Below are 17,384 nucleotides of genomic sequence, written 5' to 3' on the forward strand. Positions count from 1 at the left end.
TATAAAATATTGACCTTAGATTTGAATTCAAAGTTTTTCTTAACATATCTATATCATCCTAAAGTTGATTGGTGATTTATTTAGGATATTTAAATAAACAAAATTATTGAAATTAAAATGGACTCAAATGGTTTAAAAAACTCAGTTTAATAGTAGGTATTCTAGATCTTGTCGTGGAGACATATAAAGTGTTGACGGTAGGTTTTATAATTCAACAAAAGTAATTTGGAAAAAAAATGTAAGGAGTATGAGAGGAGAACAGTTATACCATTGGATTAGTTAAGCATAAAGTTAATAGGTATGTCATTCGATTTCAGTACACATACAATATATATTTTCGCCATTACTACTATCCACTTCAACGTAGGAGATATACTTAGCATCTTCTACTACATCACTCACACATAACTAATTTTTTTTAATAAAACTTGCATTGTTTGTCACGAATAATTTCACTATATATATTTTTTAAAATTTTATACATCAATTATCATTCTAATAAATATCTTTTTCACTAATTTTTTAATTGACGATTAAGATGCTAATAAACAATGTTAATTACAACCTAACCTAAGCTTAATTAGAGGATTTTTATTTTCTTCGCCGGCCAAATTAAAATACAAATTTGTTCATAAAAGAAATAATCTCAAGTAAAGATTAATTTAAAGACGAACAGAGCATCGATTATGTCGCCAAAGGCAAATGCCAAATAGAGCATTGATTCGTTTGTTTTTCTATTAATTTTGTTAATAATAACGTGAATTCGATCGCAAATTTCTATATTAGAATCACAAATTTATATCTTCCCGCCGGTTTCTCATCTCTCCTCACTGACGAACCGATTCTCGATCCTTCCTTCACTCATCCAAGGCTAGAAATGTCCGACGAAGAATCCTGCAGTACTGGGCCGGCCGCCATGGAATTTCAGCCACGGAATTCTCCTGGCGGTTACAATGTGAATACTGCGGTTTATCATTCTCTCATTCACTTTGATGAAGCTCCTGTAATCTCCACCAGGTCAGATCTCGACACAGCTACTTACGTCTTATCGCAGTTTCCGACGGCCGAATCGCGAGTTGCTCTCATTGACTCAGTCACGAGTTTGCGAGTTACTTATGGACAACTCAGTGTTTCGATTCGCTCCCTCGCTTGTGGACTTTATCACGCACTGGGAGTTCGAAAAGGCGATGTGGTGTTCGTTTTATCGGCGAATTGTGTTCTGTATCCGGTTATCTGTTTGGCTGTGTTGTCGATTGGTGCGGTGATAACGACAGCTAATCCGATTAATACCGCGTCGGAAATCGGAAAGCAAGTGCGTGATTCTGGTGCGAAACTAGCTGTTTCGGCACCGGAGGAGCTTCAGAAATTGAGTCCAACTGGAATTCCGACGATTCTAACTACTCGGTCTTCCTTCAGCGACGCTTTATCAGTGGAAGAGTTGATTGAATCTTGTAGCGAATCGTCTGAGCCATTGCCAAAAACAGAAGTAACTCAGTCGGATACCGCGGCGATCTTATACTCGTCAGGAACAACAGGGACGAGTAAAGGAGTAGTTCTAACTCATTCAAATCTCATCTCTGTAATCGAACTTCTGACCTGGTGCGTCGACTCGACTTCCTCTCAACACGACGTGTTTTTATGCTTCATTCCGATGTTTCACATCTACGGCCTCGTCTTCTTCGGGCTCGGACTGTTCTGCAGAGGAATCACCACAGTTTTGATGCAGAGATTCAACTTCCAGTCCATGATCGACGCAATTGAAAAGTACAAAATCAATAACATACCGGCAGTACCTCCAGTGATTCTAGGACTAGTGAAATCGGGCGGTGGTTCGGACTTCTCATCACTAAGACGAGTCGGATCTGGAGCTGCACCACTTGGAAAAGATGTAGAAGAAGCTTTCCGAGAGAAATTTCCATGGGTGGAGCTTCGTCCAGGATATGGATTAACAGAGAGTACCGGTGCAGCGACATGGATGATCACAGACAAGGACGCTAAAGCTCATCCAGGTAGTATACGATTCAAATTAATTATTAATCCTCAATCCTCTTTCGACATAGATTTGAACATTATTAGTATCATGCAGCTAGATCAAACAAAAACTAAATTGTGGTATTATCTGATCTGCTAACATAAGCTAGGTTCATGTGGAATGTTGATGCCGAGCTTTTATGGAAAGATTGTGGACGTTGAAACCGGAGAAGGACTGCCGCCGATGAAGAAAGGGGAGTTGTGGTTGAAGAGTCCGACGATAATGAAAGAATATCTTGGAAACAGGGAAGCAACAGAAGCCACCCTTGATGAAGAAGGATGGTTGAAAACTGGAGATCTCGGATACATAGATGAAGATGGCTTCCTTTACATTGTTGATCGAATCAAAGAACTCATCAAACACAATGGATATCAGGTAACAAACAAAACACATCAATCAATATTCAATCAACCCTTTTTAATTCAAAAACACATGCAAATATTATCACGTGACAATTAACTCTTTTTCAAAAAAGAAAATTATTAAAAGGGTTCCCAAAACAAAGACTAAAATTTAAGCTATAAAATTATTTGTATTACAATCTGATTAAGGGGAAGAACAACTTCAGGTTGCTCCAGCAGAACTTGAAACCATCCTGTTGAGCCATACAGAAATTTTGGATGCTGCCGTTATACCGTAAGTTTATTTAATGCATGTGTCAGATTGACTTAAAGATGCATGTGATCGATCCAAACCCACAATTATTAATCTATTTATGTTAAATTATTTTGATAAACCTATGGATGGAACATTGAGAATTGGAGTGTGTCTGCAGAATAGAGGATGAAGCCGCGGGGCAGATTCCGGTGGCTTGTGTGGTGAAAGCGCCCAGTTGTGAACTCACCGAGCAACAAGTCATTCAATTTGTGGCTTCTCAGGTACTTTCTCTTTCCCACCCATCTACTAATTTTTCTTGGGCCCAACCTCCATCTATATGGGCCTACTCGTAGCCCAGGAAACCGTCCAAATATGTGTCGTTTGAATTTTCTCAAAGCTCTAGCTAGGGCGGGGAAGGGATCTAACGTACCCTTTAACCATTTTTAGTATAATTATTAAGTATATAGTAATATTTTAAAAAATTGCAAATATAGCAAAATCTATTGGTACTTCTATCGTTGATAAACTCCTATGATCGGTGATAGACCAACATTTGCTACATGTACTCTTATGATTTATCATTGATAGATTTTGACAGATTTTGCTATATTTATAATTTCATTAAAATGTTGCTATATACTTAATTATTTTGAATATAATTGCTATAGTTGCAACTATCCCTAACCTAATATGAATTTAATATTATAGTAAAGCTTTTCAAAAAAAAAATATGTACTTAGAGAAATTGTCAAAAATAACAAATTTGATAAAATATTTATAAGCTATAGCAAAATTTTAGATTTTATCAATAACAAACATTTGATAGGCAGTGATAAAAAAGTCTATCAGTTTCTATCATTGCTAGAATCCAAAAATTTTACTATAATTTATAAATATTTTCATTTATTTTACTATTTTTAAAAATATACATAAATAATAAATATTAATCCAACCCTCGTTTGGGAAGGGTTGGGTTATGGGAGTTTTGACAGATTTTGCTAAAATATTAATCCAACCTAGTTTTTTTTCTCTTTTTTACATTTTACTTAAATGGTTAATAATTTTGTTTTTTTTAATTAATTCTTTTTTTTTTTTTATATAAGTACAATAATTTGTACATTTAAGTACCATGGTTGAAGTTAGCTAATTTTTAAAAGAAAAAATTTTATTTTGGTTTTAAAAATTTGGCTTTGTTTTTTTAATCATTCGTATAAAATAGATAATGTAGGAAGGAATTTGAAAATAGAAATAGTGTTTATAAACTTAATATTTGATTAATTACCAAAATAATTAGTAGGATACAGAATAAGTGAGATTTTTTTAAAAATAATAGGATGTAATATAAACAATAAAATGAAAGGAGTATATTGAATTTATATTGGGAGAAAGTAAATGAAAGTATAAAAAAACTTCACAGGTGGCACCTTACAAGAAGGTAAAAGGAGTGAGATTTATTAGTGCAATTCCAAGGTCCCTTGCTGGCAAAATATTGAGGAAGGATCTTGTCTCTCAATTCAAACAACAACAACAAATTTTCTCCAAACTCTAAAACAAATTATTATTATTATTATTATTATTATTATTATTATTATTATTATTATTATTATTATTATTATTATTATTATTATTATTATTATTATTATTATTATTATTATTATTATTATTATTATTATTATTATTATTATTATTATTATTATTATAAATGAGATTATATATATCTATGGTATATGATGGGAAATAATTTTGAATTGAATCATTCTCTCTACCTCCTCAAAGAGAGAGACAACCAAGTGTGGTTGTAAATTGATTTGTCTTTCACCGGCTCAAAAATGAAATTTTCAAATGATCGGAAGTATTTTGATCTTTTTCATTTTATTTAAGTGTAAACGTGATAAATTGTGATTAAAGTGGGTAAATTAAAATCAGTTATTTTAAATTCGGTAAGCACTTTACCAGATCAATATAATATATATATATATATATATATATATATATATAAAAAGAATACGAAGTGTGCAAAAAAGAAAGGAAGTGCCATTTGTCATCCTAAGCTTAGATTTGAAGAAAGATGAAGACAAATGTAAATTCCCACTAAGTTAAAGGCAGTAGGTAGGTGACTTAGTGGTTTTATGGTCCATTAATTGTGCCTTTCGAAGCTTCATCTCTCGTCTCAAACATGAACCCTAAACCTTATATGCGTGGAATTGAAATCAATTTAAAATGGTTCCAAGTAGTCAACAAACTCACTTAAACAACAACACCATTCAAATCAAATATCTTAAACGTAAGGGTGTTCTTTTATATTTTGAAAACATTCTCTTTAATAATATCTCTATGTTGTTCATACACACTTTAATTTAGTGACTCTTACAAATACAAAATTGTATTGTTCCAACGTAATTTGCTTAATATAATAATACTAAAAAAGGTCAATGAGCGGTATAAAAGAAGTAAACAGAAAGTCTACTTATAAGTGTTTATATATTAATGTGGTTTATGCAATAAAAAGAATCACAATAATGCTCTCTAGAAGGTTCAAATGTTGTCGTGTCCATTGTCCATTGATCATCATATATAAAACAATATTGTTCTAAATTTTAATTCTCAGTACAAAAAATTTATGTAATGATGATGAGTTAAAAGAAGCACAAGCACCATGGTTAAATTAATAAAATTGAAACTTATTAAACATGGTTAAATTAGCTCACTAGTCTTAACCATAGTTAGATTAGTCTTTCAACTTCTAAATTTATGTCAAATTTGATTATTATATATGATTATTATATATATATATATGTAATCGGGTCTCATGACTTTAAAATAATCTAATATGTTAGGATTGAATTTTCAATTTTGAATCTATATTTATAAAATATAGCAAAATATTATATTACCATAAACACATACAAGCTTCTATCGAGAAATTAAAGATTTAAACTCTTTCCCTTTAAAATATGATATTAAATGAACAACAAAAATCTAGATGTTAGAACTTCCTCACTCACGATTATTATATTAAAAAGTTTGCTCAATTTTTTCTCTAACAAAACTCGTGGTAACTTCGTCTAGGGTTAATCTCACTCACGATTATTATATTGAGTTCATAATCTTGTAAATACAACTTCATATTTACAACTCCAAAATTGAAATTAAACTCTCACCAAACTTCTTTGGGAAAGCACTTACATGCACAAAAAGAAGAGTAATGGTATGCACATGAGTCTCGATGTAAAATAAAATAAAATTACTTTTTTAATATTATCTTTTCAACACACATATATATGAACACAAACCACAAAAGTATCTATATATCACTTATCTCTTTAAAGAAATAATTTTTGTAATGAAAGTCAAAAGTTAGGAGAAAAGAATGCACTTCTTTTATACAGTTGGAAAGTGCAAGAAGACGTAGAAGAGAAAAAAAAATTCAATAAAATTAACTCAATATATAGTATTAAATTGTTGATATAATTAAATATATATAAAATCCATCAATCAGCTTAAGGTTTTTAATTATATTAGATTGTATTTCTTATGATGAAACTTTTATAATGTAAAATTTTCACCGAATTAATATTGAATTTTTACTTATTGAGTCTTCCACAATTTCTCAAGGTGTAACCTTAGTTAAAGTGTTAGATATAATTGAATTTACCATAACTCGTCAACTTAAGCTTTTGATCACAATCGATGAATTTACATATAACCATCTATAATAACAGTTGAATGTGAGTGTGGTAAAGATTTTGCACACAAACCTCTCTAATAATTACTGAATGAACAATGACTAGGTTTAACTTTTGTTGCACTGTAATCTCATGTATCTAATTTGTCCTTAACAATGATTGTAATCTAATTTTCTCCATATTCAATATAAATTATATATCGTAGCCATATATTGTCGTATGATAAAAACTATCATCTATATTGTGGTGATCTGATTGAATAATTGAGAAGGAGAGTAGGAATAATTTGAGAGAGAGAATAGGAAAGGCACTACCTCCAATATGATATGATGACCACCATATATACACAACACCCACCAACTCCACTAAAAATCATATACTTCAAAGTGACAAAAGGAAGCTACTAGAATTGTAACAACACATTAACCTTTAATTTGCATGCCTATAAATAAGGGACCCTTAAATCCCACCAATTTCACACAACAAAATACCAACTCTTTTCTTTCAATGCATTCTACAAGTTTACGTAAAACATCCCAATTACCACTTCCCTAATTTTCTCATGTTCTCAAATAATTAAGAACAGAAAGAACCTTTCTACGTCCAAGCTTTTGATTTTCTCTTTATACATTGTTATTTATAATCATCAATATGGCCACCACCAAGGCGGTTGGTTTCGTGGTCTTGGTTTTGTTAATGCTGGATTTGGCTCTTGCTGCTAGGTTCTTCAGGGGTTACGGAGGTGGTGGTGGAGGTGGTAGTGGTGGCGGTGGAGGTGGCGGAGAAGGTTCAGGAGGGCCTTGGTCGGGTTCGGGATATGGTTCAGGGTATGGCTCGGGTTATGGTTCGGGATATGGCGGCGAAGAAGGCTATTCTAGATATGGAGATGAAGGCTATGGACCATATGGACGTTATAGTGGCGGTGGAGGTGGCGGTGGAGGTGGTGGTGGTGGAGGTGGCGGCAGTGCAATTGGAGCCGAGTATGGTCGTGGATTTGGGATGGGAGGTGGGTCGGGGTACGGGTCTGGTGGTGGAGTAGGACGTGGTGGAGGAGGTGGCGGTGGCAGCGGTGGAGGTGGAGGTGGAGGTTCGGGAGTTGGAAGTGGGTCAGGATATGGATCGGGATATGGAAGTGGAGGAGGCTATGGAAGTGGTGGAGGTAGGGGTGGTGGAGGAGGTGGCGGCGGTGGAGGCGGAGGCGGAGGCGGAGGCGGCGGTGGAGGAGGGATGGGCGGAGGGTCTGGGTATGGTTCAGGATATGGGTCAGGGTACGGAGGAGGTGGTGATGAAGAATCACCATGAACGTAATTTGATGATACCTACAAACCAATTTATCTTTCAAACCATTTGAAATAAAAGTGCAATGGCAACTTCTACTTAGAAAGATGATGTTAGAATTTGATGGGTTGCGATGGTCCAAAATATAAATTCCAAGTACTACCATTTCCTCTTTCATCTAAATAAATAAATTGCTATCGACCTGTTTTTCATTGTAGTGCAATTTAATGAATTCTATTCTCTTATTATATATATATATATATATTTAAAAATAATCGAGTTTATTTAACCTCTTAAAGAAAACAGATCTCTTAATCAATTAGCAGTGTTCATATTAACATTTTCATGACTTAATATGAAAACACATAAAAACCCATTTAAACGAATATGGTATTGAGAAAAAAAAAAAAAAAATCGATGGTTGGGATGAAATTAATAATAACACACAACAATTAATCGGTAGTAAAATGAGAAGCTCCCCTATTGAATAATTTTCAAGTCTCATTTGAAAATTGAAAGGATTAGTTTTCACATATAACGACAGGAAATACTCAACAAATCTCAAAGATGGGAACGAAAGGAAAAAATATGAAAACAACGATCAAAACACAAAACAGGAGTTCCGACATGTCGACGCCTTGCAAAACGACTCCTAAAGTTGGGCTAAAAATTCGCGAGGCCCAAAATCAGGCCCAGAGCCCAAATGGAAGGCAGATGCATATATGATTATTGTCAACTCAACAGCATAGCACATACAAGAACAAAAACCCAAGGGAAAAAAAAAAAAAAAAAAAAGGAATTCAACTAAAGAATTCACCAATAAATCGTCAAAATAAGGGACATCCTAAAAAGCTACAATCTGTTCTTGAAGAGAAGGCATGTTCAAACAATTTAATAGAAGACAAAAGCTCAAACATAAATATGAAAATAAATTCAAGGGCGCTACAATTGTATAAACAAATTTGAAACTGCTAATCTTTCTATTTGGCTCAATCAAATTTGATGGCATCATCAAATATATCTCTTCATGCTTCATGAAATAATTTCAATTATATATCTCCGCCCATTGCCATCTCCACATGTTCTCTCCCTCAATAATAAAAATGAAAATCTCCCGGCCTTGCTTCTACTACAAACATTCAGATCTTTCGACATTCTATCACTGTGCTAGAACCTGCATCGATTTGGTAAGAAAAGTATATGCTACATAGTGTAAGAGAACTGAAATGAACAAATTTTCCGTAAAAAAAAAGCATGTTATATTTATTTATATGGATTTTGAAAGGCTAACCCTCTCAGAAGCATATGCTACTTTTTGTAGAATCATCGATTCAGCAGCACGGATTGCCCTCTGTGACCCCGTAATTGTTACTTTCCTGCAAATTATGGACAAATCAAGAATGCAACCTTGTTTTTTTAAAAAAAAAAAAGTTTTTAATGCTATGAACTGCCTAAACAAGAATTCTTGAGCAGAGAAACAAAGTTCACTCAAAATTTAGGAAAAAAAATCCATTAATGGAAGATGTAAATCCATTGACCATTGGGAAAAAAAAATGCATGCTGGATGGTGTGGCTTTTGCTATCTATTCGAATTTTCAAAACTACAAATTCAGTGTTTGAACTTTTTTTCAAAATTACCAATGGGACAAAATTTCAAATTTATATATAATATAGCGATTAATTTTTAAAATTCAAATTTATAGAGAACTTAGTTAGACATAAAATAAAATATGCAGAGACTTGTTTGACATTATTTAAAGTGATTATGTTTCAACACAGAAAAAAAAGCACCCGAGAAAGCTAATAGTGTGTTTGGATTACATCTACACGTATTTAATTTAAACAATAAGTTATTTTGAAAAAAAAGAACTAAAATGTTTGGAAGCCACCCAAAGTAGACTTTTAAATGTATTTTAAACAACTTTTTAAGAAAGAGTTTAAACAAAAATGAGTTTCTGGAAAAACAAATTTTCTAAGTCAATCCAAACGAATCCTAAGTCTAAGAAGAAGCTCTAGGCAAGTAAAAAAGACAACCACGATATTTGACAAGGGACCAAACCTCTCCTGTGGGTCTTTTCAACCCCTTTAACAACATCAACAATGCAACCGTTACCATGAAGAACTAGCAGCCCCATGGTATGAAGGGGGGAAAATATACCAAAAGAAACTCTGTACCTGTCAGTGGTTCCGGACATGAAATCGCCCCTATCAGATATCTTAATTCTGGCTCCACTAGCCTGTAATAAGAAAAGCTTTTGAATGTAAAAAAGTAATACAACTTGTGGAGTTTACAATTGTGAATTGGATGTTATCAACCATATGCACGGAAAGGAAGAAGTGTTGGAGATGGAGATGTTGAAACCTGACTAATTTCCAGTATGTTTCTTCCACCACGACCAACAACTAATCCGATGTGGCCATCTGAAACCCCAATAGTCAAGGAGTTGTTCCGTTCCTCCTGGACAATTTCAGAAGATCTTGTGTCAGCAATATCATAAAGTCACAGAAAAGGATAATATATATTGAAATAGATATAAATATAGATATTATATGTGTATTACTTATGCGCATAAAGTCCCATTTTATGCAGTTGCATGCATTGTTAACATTCTTTTCAGCAGTTAGGATCAAGGCTAGGGAGAAAAATAGCTGTTAAAAGAGAACCAGTATATAGATTCTTTGAAGTCCACAGTATGAGTTGAACAACAACAAAGAACGGGAAGGGCATAAAATCTCTCTATAAGGGTATCTGTGGCTCTTTCATGAAGCCCAATCGAGTTGTTATCCTGTTTTTACTTTATTCCAATTCTTTTGCCTTTTGTCTCAATGAATTTTTGCTCATTGATACAGAAATCCAGTTGCAGGAAATTCATAGAATAATAGAAGCATCACATAGTTGTCATTTAAATTATTTTACAGTCAATATTAGAGATATCAGTTAACTAATACTAGGCATCATGCATGGCATCGCAATGTTATTCAGACAATATAGTCTATTATTCACATGAAACCATTGTTAATTATTTCTCAAGTTTTTTTCTGGGAAAGATCATAATAATGACATAAATTTCCTTGGTATCATAAGTCTATACCAGGCCCATTGCAAAAGAAAGATCAAAGAGATTGCATAAAAGCACCAAGCCAGTTATTTTCAAGAGATCTCTCCATTAGACGACAGTATCGATGGCAAAGGTCGATGGACAAACCTTGTTGTTTTGAAACCTCCCTCCAGTTCCTCCATTGGATCCATAGTTCATAGCATTGTACGATGCTGAAGCAAAAGCAAGTAAACGATTAAATGGGCAAGGGAAATAACAAAAACAGCAAAAAATTTACATATGTGGGAAAAATATTCCTCCTTTTTTTCTTAGTAGAAATATTCCCCACCCCACCCCCCACCCATCTCTTTTTTTTTTTTCTTTTTCGAGATAAGAGGACTTGGACCTCTCATCAGTTGCCTTAAATCTTAGATTCATAAGCTGATACACCAGCCTCAGAAATTGAATCACGCATGTGCGGATCTCGTTTGGGCATACAATGTTTCCGCTTCCTCCTCCTAGGAATTCCTTAGATAATTTTTGTAACTATTTGAGCTCTCCGTAACAAGTAAACCCCCACCCCCAAAAAATAAAATGTACAGCAAGAACATATATTGGTCCACCATCACTTAATAATAGAAACCAGACTCTAATAATGGCTCTTATCTGGTATATGTGGTAGGTTAGAAACTTGAAAGGTTCGCTGCACCCCCAAATTCAATAATGAATCCTAAAGGTCTCATCAACTACTATCCCAGCTCTTTTTTACCCAAATCTGTGAACACATAAGTTCCTCAAAACTCAAAAGTATAAGCCTAAAATGAACTTCTTGAGTTGTATTTTAACTTCAGAATTCCATATCTATACTACATCAATCTTTTACAATTTGCATTCCAATAATTCTATTTCCAGTTGGAGAAAAAAAATCTAGATTCTCATCAACACTTCCGATGCAAAATGGACAAGATCGGAGATAAATGATAGAATAAAAAAAACAAAACAAAAACAAAACAGAATTTAGCAGTATCTGTTGGACATTTCTTATCTTCTGACCACCTCATGACAAGGACAAGTTGGTTTTCTTTACAGTAGAGGCTGAATAATACATTTCTTCTATCTTACCATATGCTGTGATTTAGACCTGTAACTATAAAAGCTTGATTTGCATAAAACATAAATTACTTGTGTCATAACCAAGATAAGGCAACAGCGTCAATACAGAAAATGAAAGACAGTGCCCCAAATAAGATGAAGAGCATTTTGTGAAACACAAAATGCAAGTGAGCATTTAATATTCTTTTGGGAATAGTATGATATTGCAATGAAATAGAAAACCTTAACAAAGACCTACTCGGATATGAAAATGGATAATTCATTGATTGAGTGTAGTGTGGGTCTTCAGATAGCTTTGAGACAATTAAGTCAGTAGCTCGCATCTGTTCCTCTATGGTTCCAGACAGTGTCACCAGTCTATCGGTGGATGCCATATAGTTATTATCCTGGGGGGATATCTTAATGCCAGCTTGAGAATCCTCAATGAATGACCTGAACAACCGTCGAAGAAAGTGAGCATCAAAAAAGGGGGAAAAAACTTTTATGGTAATTTTTAGGAAGGTAACCATAAACAACAGGATACTAGTTTCCAATCAGACTGCTTTTTCATCAATTTGATGAAAAGTTACCTCAACATATATCCTAACTGTGTACCTCCATTGGGAGTTCACAAGGAACTGACCAAACTTACGTTAATCGTCTGTTTCTCCAATCCTCCTCTGCTGTTAATGGGTGGAATTCCCATATGAACATCTTTGGTGTGTGGCCATTTGTCAAAGACTAATGATGGTTGGCTCCTCGAATTTTCTCGAGGTCAAAGTTATTCCGAAAGGTAAAATACTGGCTGTAAAGAAACTAGAGAACCTTTGAAGAAAAGTCCTCCTTTTTTCAGGTCTTTTTGAGCAAGTGTATAGCTTTCCACTTCTCGGTGGAGGTTTCCTTTTAATTACGTTTTTTTGTAATTACAATCCTTCTGCAATCTTTAACAGCTGGAAAGCTTTCTTTAGCTTCTTATGGGAGGAGGTCCACTCTACCCCCGCCCCAGCTATGCATTTACCCTTCTTTTTCTCTAAATGCCATTTCGTTTCTTAAAAACCAAAACAAAACAAAAGAAAATAGTGACCGTACTTGAATAGGATCTATTCGATATGATTATATGGATGTTCAGAAGGTTTAAAATTATGTGGATTTCAAATACAAAACAGCATGAGTCTATCAAGTGGCACTTTCTTCCTGGACATGAACGTGAAATTAACGGATTTTGAAGAGAATGAGTACCTCCTTTTTTAAAAAAAATTTAGAAAAAAGGATGTAAAGAAGAACTACTGTAATAGGATCTAGATCTGCATTCTACACAATTTCCTATATAGACCAAAGTTGAAGGTTAAAACTCCTATATAAACAACCCACAGTTCTTCAACAATCTTTGCAAGGAAAGTGGACCTTCATACAAGTTTAGAAAGAAAATACTTTCCATGAATTGTGAGAAAAATGTTAGCTTGGCTATTATTTTTCTGCTCTATAATATATCGTAAATAACATATATACACACAGATATATAACCTTAAAATCAAAAAGTTAACTTAAGTTCACTCCATGAACTTCTAAGATTGTGTCTAATAAGTCATTAGAATTTAAAAAGTTGTTTAATAAACCCCACATTTCAATTTGTTTGTAATAGGTCGTTAAACTTTCAATTTTGTGTCTAATAGGACCCTAAACTTCCATTTTTGTGTCCAAAGGACCAGAGACCTATTTGATATTCTTGAAAATTTACAAACCCAAAAGGCACAAAATTGAAAATCTATGGACTTGTTAGACTCATAATTAAAAGTTTATGGACCATTTAGATACTTTTGAAATTTTGGGAACCCATTAGTAGAAACAATCCTAAAAGTTCACCTAAACTTGTAATCTAACCAAATCGAATATGATAATAAATTGTTTAAGCTAATAAATACAAAGCAATTAGTAATCAATAAAATGGTAGAGGAAGAAACGTGGACGTCATACTTTATAGTGGATCCTCCTTTGCCAATTATAGCTCCACATGAACTATGGGGAACAATTAGTCTCACTTTTGTTCTCGGTTCAACATCGTCTCCTTCTTCGGCATGAAGCTACCAAAAACCAAAATTTTGATCAACCACAAATAGTAGAACGTTTAAATTCTAGGGGAACTTGAACTGCATAGAGATTACCTCACTCAACAACTTAGCAAGAACGAGTTCCATGGCCTTCAGTATTTCATTAATTGATCCAGATACCATAATGATCCTATCAGTCGTTCCAGGAAAAAATTCATGGTTCCGTGACAACTGGATTCGTGCACCAGACTGTGACTGGAAATCATTAATTGTTGAACCACCTTTCCCAATTACAGACCCAGCCGCAGCATTTGATACAAGAAACCTTATGTATGTAGCCTTGTCCATATTATCTGACAATAGTAATTCTGATGAGTGATACAGTATTCACCACAAGCAGAAATGGGAGTAATCTCGATACTTACTCGCAAAATTGTACAGGCACATATGCATTATCAATTAGAAATGTATATACATCTCTTATTCATAATATAATCTAGAAGGTTGAGAGTGTGACAGAACTAAAGCCTTTTATATAAATCATAACTATACATCATAAACAAACCTACATATTACCAGTGTAGATTTTAAATAAAGAACATCACTAATGAATCCCTTAATTGCGATTTCAGAAAAAGATAAAGGATAACCATCAACATTGAAAAAAGTTTGAGGAAAGGTCTTATCTACATTCAAATCCCTATTAGAAGAAATTGACACACATATACTCATTGTAACAGTTTCAGGAATTTAAATGAGACATGCATGAAAAACAAAAGTTTGTTCCGACCAAATAGCATTCAACATGAGCTGCCTTCATGAAATTATAGAAGTATAATGGTCGAAAGAGAGTTTGAATGCTCCACTTATTTTTCTACTCGCTGTCCAATTAGAAAACTTTTGACCATTACCACACACACCAGGAGATGCAGTGCGGTTCTTGTCAATAGACGGATGAGTAATGGCAGTGGCACTTCAAGAAAATGACAATTGTTTCCCAATTCATTCGGTCAACTGTGATAAATCTCAATGGACAAACCCTTCCCCCACACCAAAATCAAAAATACCCTACCAGAATCCACGCTCTCGTTTTCTAAGCTTTCCAGACAAGGAAACAAGAGTCCAGACCATTGGAGGACGAAATTGCAGGATTTCTCATTCCCTCCGCCGTCACAAATAAATCAAACAAAACACCTAGAGCTAGGGTTTAAATTCAAAACAAAAGGAGAAAAATAAGAAAATAGAACAAACAAAAAACAAAACCAAAAACGAAACACGCAATTCCATCATTCCTCAAACAAACCGATCTGAAACAAAAAAAAAACACTCGCAAACAACACCACCACCAAACATACAAACAAATTCATACAAAACAGTGAGTGTAGGTATTAAATTGTTGAAAATGAGAGCAAAACATCGATTAAAATCAGATCAGATACCCGAGTTTGGAGATTTTGGCGGCGGTGGAGATCGCTTGGCAGGAGCCTCCGGAGACGAGACATATGAAGACTCGGTGGACTCCATTCTTCTTCTTCTTCTTCTTCTTCTTCTTCTTCCTCCTCCTCCTTCTTGTCGAACGACGAGGTCGGCAGTGGTGGTGGCGGCGGCTATAGAGAGTTGCAAAGCAGTTGGGTAAATGGGGGAATTTGGGTGTGGCAGAGCGCTCGCAAAAACTCGACTCGTTCAGCACCAAAGCCAAAATGGAAGCTCGAGTTGAAGATGCAGTTATATTTTTCCCTTCTTTTTTTCTTTTTTTAATTTTTCTTTTAGCTATTTATTTTATTTTATTTAACGAAGGATCGTTCTCAAAAAAAGCAATTTGTATTTTTATAAAAATATCCCCAATATATAATTATTGTTTTTCAAAATACATAATAAAAAAAATTGGGGGTTTTGGGGGTGAGACTTTACAAAGGAATGGTGAGCTATGAGAGTGAGGAAAGTCAGCCCCCAACCAACGACCAACCCTCTATCCTCAGCCCTTATCTATTAGGACGTGATTCTTTAGCCGCGAAAATCGCTTCTTCTTCGACTTATATTTATATTTATATATATATATATATATATATATGATTACTATTAGGGTAAGGTACACCATCCACTTTTCTAAATTAGGGTAATATCCAAATTTTTACTTTTTTCCCTTTTTTTTTTTTTTTTTTTTTTTTTTTTTTTTTTTTTTTTTTTTTTTTTTTTTACTTTAGTCGTAGACATTCATAGACTGCTCTAGCATAATTCTTAGTGGATAATCCCAATTTTGGTTTAATAGTATATCCCAATAGAGGACGACCATACTTTGTTTAATTTATCTCTTTCAACCTGGATACCATGAGGTGGGTCTTAGAAAGTTTTAATATAAGCGGTAGGGATTCGCAAATCTTCTAGTCGTAAAGCACGTAGAACCTTGAATCCAAATGCATTACCCACAATGGAAGTAAACATGTTAGTAACAGAACCTTCTTCAAAAAGGTCTAGAGGATAAGCTACATAAGCAATATATTGATTTTCTTCTCTAGCAAGGCTGATTCCATAGCATTGTCCTTTGTAACAATTAAGATTGGGCTTTGTTTTATTCGATGATGAATATATTCGTCAATATAATAACATGTATTTGGGATTTATATTGATCTATTGTTTTCAATAAATTGATATCGATAATCATATTTTTACTCTTGGTTATACTTATTTGAAACTTTACGGAGGTGTTCGAAGCATTGAAGGGTATTTTATAAATCATAATAGTTTCGGTCTGGGTGTAGGTATTTTAGTCTAAAATATAATAATATGTATTTGGGATGCATAATATTTGTATATGAATAGGAGATGGTAAACGTTGTAACAATGAGAGAAAATGAAAATAAATTAGAAATAGAAACAATAAGTACGATGATAAAGAGAGATTTGAAATAGTAAAGTTGTAGATAATTGTAGGTTATAAATAATTGTAAACACCGACCAATTTTAAGTTAGAGAATCAAAAATCTCCTGAAAAGTTTTACTGATTTTCATTCTAATAAGTTATAAGGCTTTGTGTTTCATCGTTATAAATGGAATGATTGTGATTGTTAACATTTCACAACTTGGTCGATATTGTTCATTTTGCGAAGCTTCATACTACTTTTTTCCTTTTTACACATTGCGTGATTGAGTTACGTTACAACCTACATGGTAGTTTTATGCAGTCTAATTGGTTGAGCTACGACTTTTTTTACTCTTATTTGGTCGGAGTATAGTTCATATAAACGGAGTTGAGCTTAATCGTAACTATGAAGTCGATCTCAAATCATGGTTGAAATTTCATAGCAACAACATAGATCATGGATGAGGTTGGCATTTGGCAAGGGCCCACACAAGTTATTTGATTTGGAAATCTTTCTAACTAATTAACATTTAGGCTCATAAATTTTGTAATAAAGGTAACATTTAAGTACAGTTTATTTTAATGCGTCCAACTAATTAAAACTAATAAATGAATGTAATGGTTACTTACGCAAAATTTACTATAAAGATCTTTTGCCCTTAAACTAATAAAATAGTTTAATTGGACAAGCAATCAAAAGTTTATTAAACATCTTGATAAAAATTTCTTAAAATAAAAGTAAAAATGTGTTTT

At 33.7% G+C, this 17,384-nt stretch overlaps 3 protein-coding genes across 3 annotated transcripts; 2 read left to right on the forward strand and 1 right to left on the reverse strand.

Moving 5' to 3' along the window:
• The first annotated feature begins 668 nt into the window (after window positions 1–668).
• On the forward strand, window positions 669–4,205 carry LOC103489425 (probable CoA ligase CCL5). The gene is made up of 5 exons (XM_008448586.3): window positions 669–2,009; window positions 2,142–2,407; window positions 2,601–2,668; window positions 2,808–2,910; window positions 4,047–4,205. The coding sequence occupies exons 1-5, from the start codon at window positions 878–880 to the stop codon at window positions 4,176–4,178; spliced, it is 1,701 nt and encodes a 566-aa protein (XP_008446808.2). The 5' UTR covers window positions 669–877; the 3' UTR covers window positions 4,179–4,205.
• Window positions 4,206–6,966: 2,761 nt separating this feature from the next.
• On the forward strand, window positions 6,967–7,617 carry LOC103489565 (glycine-rich cell wall structural protein 2-like). The gene has a single exon (XM_008448796.2). The coding sequence runs from the start codon at window positions 6,967–6,969 to the stop codon at window positions 7,615–7,617; it is 651 nt and encodes a 216-aa protein (XP_008447018.2).
• A 775-nt stretch (window positions 7,618–8,392) lies between these two features.
• LOC103489424 (protein BTR1) lies at window positions 8,393–15,754 on the reverse strand. Its single transcript, XM_008448585.3, has 9 exons — window positions 15,211–15,754; window positions 13,886–14,124; window positions 13,698–13,804; window positions 11,983–12,176; window positions 10,800–10,864; window positions 9,956–10,051; window positions 9,769–9,830; window positions 8,885–8,969; window positions 8,393–8,767 (listed from the first exon to the last, which is right to left on the reverse strand). The coding sequence occupies exons 1-9, from the start codon at window positions 15,293–15,295 to the stop codon at window positions 8,753–8,755; spliced, it is 948 nt and encodes a 315-aa protein (XP_008446807.1). The 5' UTR covers window positions 15,296–15,754; the 3' UTR covers window positions 8,393–8,752.
• Between the last annotated feature and the right edge of the window lie 1,630 nt (window positions 15,755–17,384).

Source organism: Cucumis melo, chromosome 10 (assembly GCF_025177605.1).
Source record: "Cucumis melo cultivar AY chromosome 10, USDA_Cmelo_AY_1.0, whole genome shotgun sequence".
Classification (NCBI taxonomy): domain Eukaryota; kingdom Viridiplantae; phylum Streptophyta; class Magnoliopsida; order Cucurbitales; family Cucurbitaceae; genus Cucumis; species Cucumis melo.

Excerpts from the sequence above, each read along its gene's own strand:
- LOC103489425 (XM_008448586.3), top strand. The coding sequence starts at position 878 with ATGTCCGACGAAGAATCCTGCAGTACTGGGCCGGCCGCCATGGAATTT. Across the intron at positions 2,669-2,807 it reads TTGGATGCTGCCGTTATACC|AATAGAGGATGAAGCCGCGG; the intron begins GTAAGTTTATTT and ends GTGTGTCTGCAG. Across the intron at positions 2,911-4,046 it reads TTCAATTTGTGGCTTCTCAG|GTGGCACCTTACAAGAAGGT; the intron begins GTACTTTCTCTT and ends AAAACTTCACAG.
- LOC103489565 (XM_008448796.2), top strand. The coding sequence starts at position 6,967 with ATGGCCACCACCAAGGCGGTTGGTTTCGTGGTCTTGGTTTTGTTAATG.
- LOC103489424 (XM_008448585.3), bottom strand. The coding sequence starts at position 15,295 with ATGGAGTCCACCGAGTCTTCATATGTCTCGTCTCCGGAGGCTCCTGCC. Across the intron at positions 12,177-13,697 it reads AAAGGAGGATCCACTATAAA|GTCATTCATTGAGGATTCTC; the intron begins GTATGACGTCCA and ends ACGGTTGTTCAG. Across the intron at positions 9,831-9,955 it reads ACATACTGGAAATTAGTCAG|GCTAGTGGAGCCAGAATTAA; the intron begins GTTTCAACATCT and ends TTCTTATTACAG.